The sequence below is a fragment of the Leptonotus elevatus genome, chromosome 14, assembly GCF_054856555.1.
Source record: "Leptonotus elevatus isolate MCC_2025b chromosome 14, RoL_Lele_1.0, whole genome shotgun sequence".
Classification (NCBI taxonomy): domain Eukaryota; kingdom Metazoa; phylum Chordata; class Actinopteri; order Syngnathiformes; family Syngnathidae; genus Leptonotus; species Leptonotus elevatus.
Window position 1 is genome coordinate 1,668,529 of NC_141252.1, and position 10,923 is coordinate 1,679,451.

The 10,923-nt window shown below is 37.9% G+C and overlaps 1 protein-coding gene across 1 annotated transcript; it reads left to right on the top strand.

The window, feature by feature from the left end:
• The first annotated feature begins 48 nt into the window (after window positions 1–48).
• Window positions 49–10,432, top strand: l2hgdh (L-2-hydroxyglutarate dehydrogenase). The gene is made up of 10 exons (XM_086095531.1): window positions 49–278; window positions 1,709–1,824; window positions 2,667–2,818; window positions 3,115–3,246; window positions 4,233–4,395; window positions 4,456–4,490; window positions 4,562–4,729; window positions 5,607–5,764; window positions 6,830–6,961; window positions 8,328–10,432. The coding sequence occupies exons 1-10, from the start codon at window positions 193–195 to the stop codon at window positions 8,521–8,523; spliced, it is 1,338 nt and encodes a 445-aa protein (XP_085951657.1). The 5' UTR covers window positions 49–192; the 3' UTR covers window positions 8,524–10,432.
• Window positions 10,433–10,923: the final 491 nt, after the last annotated feature.

A 10,923-nucleotide genomic window follows, 5' to 3' on the forward strand; every position in this document is an offset into this window, starting at 1 on the left:
GGAGAAGGAAGTCTCGCGGGAGTTGGCGCGGGTTTTGGGTTTTGGGTTTCATGGGGGAAGTTTGCGGGCATCGATGACCGGAGAAGGGAAGAGGAGGAGGAAAGTGACAAGAGAAGGCGGAACGATCACTCGAAGCACTTTTAGCGTTGTCCTTTTTTCTTTTTTATACAATACTTTGACGAGAAGTTTGCCATGTTTCGGGTCGTAGGAACAAGAAGCTCTTTAAAGGGTGCTAGCGCTAAGTTGCTAAATGACACCTGCACAAGACACTTGCACAGGTAAGAGATAAAAACACTTCATTAATTAACTCACGTTTCTCTTTTCGTGCTTCTTTTTTGTGTACATTTACGACATACTTTTCCTTATACTATGATCAACTTTTATCGACTTGTTTGCACTGTCAAGGGCGTAGTATCTGATTCTGCAGCGAATATACTTTTCTTTTTTAGTGTTATTAGTATTATTTGTATATATATATATAAATTTGCTTTTGTTTTTATTGCCGTGAAACTCCTTGAAAAGAACGAGCGCATGTGTTTCACATTAGTTGAGTGTGTCTTCAGAGTGCAGACTCGTGGGCAGGGCGGTTATGTAATAGCACCCTGACAACAGCACTGTACTGTTGACCCCCCGTTATTCGCCGTTCCGCGCCGGCCCGTAAATTGAGAAAATCCGCGTATAATTGATGCCCATTGAAATGCATTAGAGGATCAAGCTCCCCAAAATTATATATATGTATTTATTAAAAAAAAAAAATCACACTAGCAAATCAAATAAACTAATCAAAACAATGTTGTGCTTAGTTTTATTTGACCTTAGTCAACTCTGCTGCGCTCATTCTCAACATGGACCAATGACGTGCAAAGTGTAGAGCCGAAGGGGTGAGAGCTTGCAAACAGGGGTTTGATATACATTCAAGCCGATAGCAAAAATGTATTAATTATTTATTTATGATTTATCAATTGAAATGCAAAAAATGTTTTAAATTCTCATTAAAAGAAATCAAAATATCTCCACGCTTTACAGTCCCATTCAACATTTAGCCGTGCTACAATATACATTAACTGTCTGGTTGTTATTTCACTGTTACAGCAACAAACAAACTCAATCAGCTTGTGTGAAGCTGGGCAAGTTTTGCAGGTTTTTTTCTCTCCCAGAGGTCACAAGATTGGAGCTGTTATTTCAGGCTTTGAACATTTTGGTCAGTGATCCTTTTCATTGTGGGACTTCCTGTACAGGATTCCAAGGCACAACAGTGTGCTGTTATAAGTACACATACTGTTTTTTTTCCATGTACAGCAAAAACTACGCTACTGGAGAAGAATGTCCTCATTCTCAAATTGCTAACATAGGCATAGGCCGATTCTGACGGTGAGCACGGTATTAAAATTACAACTTAAAAAAATATATATTTGAAATATTTAGGTAAATAAAAACACAAATTTTAATCACATTTCAGAGTATATAAGAGGCATGTATGTTTTAATTAATTTAAAAAAAATTGGGTTGAATGTCAAAATGGGTTTTTGACGCAAGCAGTACGTAAGGGTCAAATGTGTATTTGGTTGCACGATGTTTCCCCGCTGTCCGTTTCAAAGGTCGTCATGGTTGTGGCGGACAGCAGGACGTTGAACCGCTTTGTCAACACGCGGGCCTCCAAATATGTAATTGATGTAATTGTGACGAATCAACACGCTTGGTCTTTCAGCACGTGCGATGTGGCTGTGGTGGGCGCCGGCATCGTGGGCCTGGCCACCGCCCGGGAGCTCATCCTGCGACATCCCACCCTCACCTTCACACTGTTGGAGAAGGAGAAAGAGCTCTGTGAGGGAAATTACACTGAATTTTAAGTCGTCAAAATTCCACGAATAAAGATTCAATAAATAAAATGGTATTAATTATGTGATTTATTTAGTTAATGTGCCTAAAATAAAATGTAAAAGTATTATAATACTGTTTTGGGCAGGCAATTAGTTGATGAATGTGCCAAAGTAAAAAAAATGTATATAATTTAGATGTACATTTTTAATGTAAATGTAATTTAAATTATCAACACATAATGTCAATGTGAATTAATGTACGGAATTTTGTTCAGTTGGATAATTGAAACAGAAAAAATAATAATTTTGCGAGTTAATATTAAATTTAAAAAAATAAAATGTATAAAAATAAAAGCTATATAATTTAAAATAATTTAGAATTTGTTCTTAATTTTCAAAATTATAAACAAAATTTGCCTAATTTAGGCATTTAATTGCCACAATAAAATGGAACTCAATTAAATATATTTAAAGGTAATAATTAATTTCTTATGAATTATTTTCAATTCCCAAATTTGAATCACTACATCAAATTAATAGTATGAACAATAATTAATTGATTCCACAAATGTGATGCTATTGACAGAATTCAGATTTAAAAAGTCAATGCGGTAAATTTCTCAAACGACTAAGATAAAAATGAAGGCAATAAAATAAATAATAAAAATGAGAAGTAACCCATGTAAAAGTGAACCAATTTATTCAATTCCCTATTCATTTAATTAATTTATTGTGTCACGTTCGCCATTTCCCATTTTGTTTATTTTTAACGTTTTTTTTTTCTATCTTTTGATCGATTCGTTTGTTTACATATGACTTTTCTTCTTGGTGTTTGTTTTTCTTCAGCCATGCACCAGAGCGGCCACAACAGCGGCGTGATCCACAGCGGCATCTACTACACGCCGGGCTCGCTCAAGGCTCGCCTGTGCGTGCGTGGCGCGGCGCTGGCCTACGACTACTGCGACAAGAAGCAACTACCCTACAAGAAGTGCGGCAAGGTCCGCTCAACTTGAGTAACCTCTACACACCAAATACCGCCGAAAAATTTGCTCTCCGAGTAACCACCATCACAGCCAAATAAATGACAAAATTGTACATAAATGTTAAATGTTAAAGACAACTGAACTGTATTCGGGCAGTGATTTTTTTTTTTTCATGTACTACCAATTCACGTATCTCACTTTGACAATCACTGCTTTCCGCCAACAGGGAGAGCTATTTCACTACTTTCCCTTCATCAACCAGTCAACTGTGTGAACATTGCATATGTGTGTGTGTGTGTGTATTGTTGCAGCTTATTGTGGCATTAGAACAGGAGGAAATCCCTCGCCTCAAAGCGTTATACGAGCGAGGGCAGAAGAACAACGTGCCGGGACTCAGCATCGTGGACGCCAAAGGAATTAGAGAGCGAGAGCCGTACTGCAAGGTAAGCCTTCCAGTGGCGTTTATTCGTCTCAAGTTGAAGATTGCTGACGAGAAGCGTTTGTCTTAAGTGGCTGGATGCGAGAGGAAAGCAGCTGAAAGTTGTCTTAAGTTGTTGATTATTTGTGGGAGGGGTTTATTGCAATTTTTTTGGGGGCGACACATTTGTCATACAGTGGTGATTGCTTGATGGAGGCATTTATTTGTCTTACGTTGATGGTTGCCAGAGGGCGGTATTCTTTTTTTTATTTATTTTTTTTATTTTATTTTTTAGTTGATGATTATTTGAGGGAGGCATTATTTTGAATTGAGTTGATGGCATTTGAGGGAGACATTTTTGTGTTTAGTTGAATGTTTGAGGGAGGCACTTATTTGTCTTATGTTGATAATTGCTTAAAGAAGTTATGTATTAATGGATTATATGAGTGAGGTATTTGTCCTTCATTAATGGTTGCTCTAGTGAAGGTCTAAACATTTTTTTATATGACTACTTGAGGAAGGCGTTTACTGGTCTTAACTTGATGGTTGCTTGAGGGAAGAGTTTTCTTATTGATTATTTCAGGGTTGCACTCAAATGTCTTCAGTTGCTGATTATTTGAGGAATGTGTTGATTTGCGTCATGTTGACGATTGCTTGCAGGAGGCGTTTACTTACCTCGATGGTTGCTTGAGAGCGGTGGTATTGGCTTAAGGGAGCCTAAATTGATTATTCATTGAGAGGAGGCATTTATTTGATGGTAGCTTGAGTGAGCCGTCTTTGGGGGAGGTGTTTATTTGTCTTTGGTTGTTTGAGGGAGGCATTTATTTGTTTTAAGTTTAAAATCAATGAAAGCATTATTTTCTTAAAAGAGGTGTTTATTTTTTCCAAATGTTATGATTTGTTTTCATGAGGTCTTTATTTTGGCACATTTCACAATTATTTGAGGGAGGCGTTCACTCGTCTTGAGTAGATGGTTAATTGACTTGACGGTGAAGTGCTTGTCCCCGCCAGGGCGTCATGGCGCTGGACTCCCCAAACACGGGCATCGTGGACTGGCGGCAGGTGGCGCTGCAGTACGGCAAAGACTTTGAGGAGGCCGGCGGCAAGGTGGTCACGCAGTACGAAGTCAGCGACATCTCCGTGGCCACGGAGAGCCCAGCAGGGGGCGCTGATGGTAAGATGAAGAGGAAATGTCTGTACGCCCTTACTGATGATGTCATCATATCTTTTTCAGGACTTAAATATCCAATCGCCATCAAAGACAAGAAGGTGAGAGGCCTGTCACCTCAAATGTGATAAAAGTCAGCCTCGTTGAGTATTTCCCGGATGCGCTCCCTCAGGGCAGCGAGATGCGTTGCCGCTACGTGCTGACCTGCGGGGGGCTCTACTCGGACCGCCTGTCGCAGATTTCCGGGTGCAGCCGGGATCCTCGCATCGTCCCCTTCAGAGGGGACTATCTGGTCCTCAAGCCGGAGAAGCACTACCTGGTCAAAGGCAACATTTATCCCGTAAGCTACCACGTTCCCCCCCAATGTTACGTAACAACTTGTTTTATGGCCACGTGTTTTTCATCATCGCAAACCTTTCCTGTCTCACTTGGAAAAAAAGAAAGGGAAAAAAAGGAGATACTTTCTGTATCTCTGGTTGGAGGAATTTTGGGAGTTGTTTTATCAGCCTGTGTGTTTAAGAGTTCCAAGCAGTACATCTGTAAGTCATTTAGGATGGGAACAACAAAAAAATGGAGAAGAAACTTTTCAGGCAGAAGCCATTTAACCTTTACATTGCATACTCGGGAACAGCAACAGGGATAAATGCAAATAAATCACAGTTGTAATTTTAGTTTATACGGAAGAGGATTAGAGTCAGTGAAGAGAGAGAGAAGAAAATCTCAGATTTCGGACTTTAAAGTGAGAATTCTGAGAATAGTGAGAATTCTGAGAATAAAGTCAGAATTCTGAAATTAAAGTGAGAATTCTGACTTTATTCTCAGAATTCTGACTTTATTCTCAGAATTCTCACTTTAAAGTCAGAATTCTGAGAATAAAGTCAGAATTTTCACTTTGAAGTCAGAATTCTGAGAATGGCGAACGTGCCTCAATAAATACAAAATTAAGAAAATTGTGACTTTATTCTCAGAAATCTCACTTTAAAGCCAGAATTCTGAGAATAAAGTCAGAATTCTCAAAGAAATGTCAAAGAAAGAATTCTGAGAATAAAGAGAGAATCCTGCCAAACTTCTTTTTTTCTCGCTTGACTGGCTCTAATCCTCTTCCGTAAATTTCCCCGACAAAAATATTTCATTAAAAAAAGTATTGAAAGTTTATCCGTATAGATAAAGCATTTCCACAGTTCCCATCGTTGGTTGTGTTTGTGTGTGTTTCTCAGGTGCCGGACCCTCGCTTCCCCTTCCTGGGCGTCCACTTCACACCGCGCATGGACGGCAGCATCTGGCTGGGACCGAACGCCGTGCTGGCCTTCAAGAGGGAAGGATACAAAATCTATGACTTCAACGTGAGGGACCTGGCCGACGCCCTCTCCTTCAGGTCGGTCCTGTGCTACTTTGATACAGTACAAGAACTGTATATAAAAAAAAAAAAAAAGTTGCATCCTTTTTTCTTTTTTTTTTAGAATAGATTTAAGGCAACGAAATGCAGGTTACATAACATTAACCAGAAGAGCGTAGGGGTCGTTAAAGAGTATAAACAGTACAGTATGTACGGCGTGAGAGGCGTGTTGAAATATAACTATAATATAACTATATAATTGCAGTAATAAGAGGAGAGGAGAAAAAGATGATGTTTAAAATGTGTTTTTAAGTTTAGAGTGTGTAGAAGAAAAAAATCTATGAATTGTGGATTTTCACCTACTGCGTGTGGGTCTACAACGCACGGCACAGTTCTTGTATTGTGCATATTACTATCATTGGTGTCAGGTGATTACATTTTTTAATTGTAATTAATCGCATGACTTCAATAGTTACCCACACGATTAATCACAAATTGTGTATATTTTCTAAATGTAAAATATAAAAAAAATTCTCTAAGGTTTTATACTCTTGTGAACATAAAAGTGGGAAAAAATGTTAAACTAAAAGAAATATGGCTGCATCTTTCAGTCATTGATACAGTAATTTCATAATCATTCATAAAATTGAGTTAAAATCGAGTGTGATATTGATTTGTGTTGAGGTCATTTTTCTGCCACTAGATGGCATCATTGCATTTGTAAGACAATGGTTACAGCTCAGTGCATTTTTCTTTTCATATTAAGAGCTATGTAATCTTTAACATGAAGTAACTTATGCAATTCTGCACATTTTTTTACAACTTGACCCCAGTCTCCGCCAATATATGCATTATTATGACGTTTATTACTGCTAAATTTTGACGTGGCCGTGTCTGCTGCGTTGCAACTGGACCCCCCAGCACAGGCTTTCCAAGTAAGAGGCAATCCTAAATCGCGCCTTTAAAAAAATGTGTGATTTTTTTTTAACATTATTTTATTATATTTCATTGATATTTTGACACCCCCCAGTTATTATAAACATTCCATTTTCTTGCTGTTAATGAAGATATTCGTGAGCTTCTCGTGTACTTTTGCCATGTCAGAGGCCTTCAGAAGCTGGTGTTGAAGAACATCTCGTACGGCGTCGGCGAGATGTACCGAGGCATCTTCATCGGGGCGCAGGTCAAGATCCTGCAAAAGTATATTCCCGAACTGTCTCGCAGTGACGTGCTCAGGTACCATTTTTGCCCCTCGATATTGTGCACACGCTCGCCTAGTGGCTGTCGGTGGGAATAGCAGGCAAGAGAATGCAAACTGACAATAGAAACAAGAGTGGAAAGCAGGAGAGACTAGGAAGGGAATTGAAACGGAGAAGAAAATTAAAAGAAAGGATAGAACAAAAGTTAGAGAGCAAAAGGGAAAGAAAGAAGAAGGAAGCAAGAGAATCAAAATTGAGAGAGAATTAAAAGCGAGAAAGAGAGAATAGAAAATGAGAGACCTAGAACAGGAGACAGTAGCGAAAGAATAGAAAGCATGAAAATGAGTGCTGTCAAAGCAATAACTGATTAATTCATCACAAAAAATATTGCATTAATCGTGAATATAACGCAGATTAATCGCACTATTAACTATGACCATAGATTAACCTTTAGCGTGACAGCGGATGGCTACGTTGAAGGTAGCACAGGTTGTGTTTGAGCAATAAACAGAATTACATGCGTTAAAGTGAAGCATTTAATAAATGTTTGCGTTTCACATTTAGAATATTTGTTCATGTCAAAATATTGGGATCATTTTCCCCCCCATTTTAAATTATGCAAATAATTAACTGATTAGAAAAAGAGGAGGATGAGCGTGTGCAGTGGATCGAAAAACGTTGGAGACGTCCTCATAACGTAAAATGTCAAAAGAATTAACACATAACCGGTGCTCTTCAAATTCGGCGGGATTTTTTGGGGATTAAAAAAGCCTTTTTTATTAAGCGATTAATCGTGATTAATCACAATTCTAAGATGTGATTAATCTGATTTAAAAATGTAATCGTTTGACAGCTCTAATGAAAATCAATCGCACAAATAGAAAGCAAGAGAACAGAAAGTCAGAATGAATAGAAAGCGAGGAAATTGAAACTATTAAAAAGGAAAGAAATTCAAGTAATGAGAGAGAATAGAACGAGACAATAGAAAGCATGAAAACGGAAGCAAGACAGAATAGAAATGGAGACAATTGAAAATAAGTGACAATAGGAAGAAAGGATAGAAAGCAAGAGAATAAAAAGTGATCGAATTAAAAGCAAGATGGAAAGAGAAAATATAAAAAGCGAGAAAGAATAGAAAAACAAGAGAAAACGAGAGAAAACAGAAACTTAAATTGAGAAAATAAAATGAGATCATCAACAGAGAAAAGTAACCTCGAGATAAGAGTAGAAAGCAAGACAATAAAAAGAATAGAAAACAATCAAATCAAAAGTGAGAGCAAAAATCGAAAGAATAGAAATCTAAAAGAAAGAAAGAAAGAAAATAGACGCTGGAGAGCAAGAAAGAGATGAGAAAGTAGAGAAGAATGCAAAGAAAGAACGTTAACGTCTGCGTTTATGCGCAGGGGTCCGGCCGGGGTACGAGCGCAGGCGCTGGACCGCGACGGCAACCTGGTGGACGACTTTGTATTCGACGGCGGCGTGGGCGACCTGGGCAGCCGCGTGCTGCACGTGCGCAACGCCCCCTCGCCCGCCGCCACCTCCTCGCTCGCCATCGGCGAAATGGTCGCCGACGAGGTGGAGAGCCGCTTTGCGCTCTAATCCACGCCGCCGTTCTCATGAGGCCCGTCAGGACCACGCCTTCGTTGGGAATGGGAAGGATCAGGGCGGCCATTTTAAGTGCGACCAATTCAGGTGCGACCATTTTAGGTGCGACCATTTTTAGCTCCACTGCGGTTATCTTTGCGAGAGGTGGCGTGGTACCCTGGACAGGTCGCCGGACAATCCCAGGGCACAAAGAGACAAACAAATGAATGACTGTAGAAACATTCAGACTGCAATTCGCACCCATGGACAGTTTTGAAAGCCAACATGCGGGTTTTTGGGGAAACATACAAACGAGTTGGGAACCACAAAAGTAAGAACTGTGAAGCAGTGGCGCTAATAGGGCGGAACCATTCTGAAAAATAATCAAATTGATATTTTTTTCCCTCAATATTGTGATTTAATATACAAATGTATTTTTCAAGGTCCTTTTTCCATGTAATTTTTTTAACACGGGTTAATAAGTGACCATAAAGTCGACTCGATTTTCGAACAAGACTGACATTTGTAAGTTGAGCCGTTTCGCTCTGTTGACAGCAAGTGCCAAAATGGCCGCTGTTTGGACTAAGAACATATTATTATAAAGAAAATGTTTGACTTAGGGCTGCTCGATTATGAAGAAAATATTGATCATGATTTTTTTGGTAATAATTGAAATCACGATTAGGACAATAATTTATTTTTTGGTACAAAACAAGACAATATTTAAACTTAAAAAATATTAAGACAAATACAATTATTTTTAGACAAGACAAAATTTATTAAATTAGTTATTAAAAAACATTTTTAAAGGTGCAAATGTATAATTTTAAACAACTCAAAATTAGTATTAATAATTTTTTTTTTTTTTACGATTATACTGATTTTGTAATTGTGGAGCGTAATAATTGAAATTGTAATTGAATTTCGAGTAATTGCACAGCTCGAGTTTGACTTGACTTTTAAGTGTGGCTTAAACATATAATATAATATATTTATTTGCAACGTTGATTTTAATTTGATTAATTGTTCAGCCCTTTGTGCTAACCACTATTTCATTTAGTTATTTTGCCACTGTAGAAATGTCTGTCATAAAACCAAAGACCCCACTACAATACTGCCCCCCCCCCCAATGAAGGAGCTGCCATGTTGATTTCCAAACATCAACCCCACAGAAAATTTAATTTTCCAGCTTAAGAGGAGACTCGCAAGTAACCCTTCAAATCAATCAATCAATCAATCATTCCATCCATTTCATTTTCTGTATCACTTTTACTCAATACGGTGGATGAGTCGGACCCGTTCCTGACCCACTTTGGGCTAGTCACCAGCCAATCACAGGGAATGTTAGACAAACAAGCATTCGCATTCACACCGATGGATCACTTTGAGTCTTTCATTAAGTTAATGTGCATTTTTGTAGGGGATGTGGGAGTACTTGGAGAACAGCCACTCAACTTTGTGTCATCGTTTCAAAGAAGGATGAAATCATCTTGAAACTAAAATGAAGTCAAACTTCCAAAGTGCACACACGCCGTTCAGAATGTGATTTATTTTGAATGAAAAGCAGTATTTTTAGGTGAGGGTGGATTTTCAGGGCCGTTTCTGTTTGTTGAAATTTAAATGCTCACACGCACGCTTTACTGATATTTTTGGGGGTGTTTTTTGAAAAAAAAGAAAAATATTATATATATATATATATATAATGTCATTATTGTCCAATTACGCTTCTTTTTTCTTTCATAATAACTTCTTGCTAAGCGTCCCGCAACTGCAGCGTGACAGTGTGCCACTCAGGATGTTGTTGCCATATTTACATCTCAGTTAATCACATATCGTGGCTTTTAACGCAAATCTGTTTTTGACAAATGGATGTTACTGTTGTTGTTTTTTTACAATAAAGACAAGTCATTTTTAAAAGGCATAACTTATGTCTGTGATTCATTCCCACCCCGTTTTTTGTTAGTAATACAATTTATGATAGTGTACTTGCAAAGCTCTAAGAAGAAGCAGGTGATGTTCCTTTGCTGTCCAGTAATTGTATTATTTGAAGTGTGATCATGTTTTCGTTTTGGGAGTAGCACCTTGTTTATCCACTGGGGGGCGTGTGAGCACTTGCATGCTAAACGATTACTAAACAAAGATGCATTTGTACGTACAAATAATTACTGGTAGTCTTATGAGTATTTGTAAATATGAATATGTGTGTATCTTATATGTACATATATGTTTATTTCATATATATATGTATATTCTCAATTTACCTTTTATATGGGGCTTTTACAAAAGTATATATGTAAATATATATGTGCTTATGCACATATGTTTGTACATATATATGGAAATCTGACGCATAAGACATTTTTTAAACTTCATTTTTAATTAGAAGTGTCATTAGTTTTAAGTAATAAATTGTTA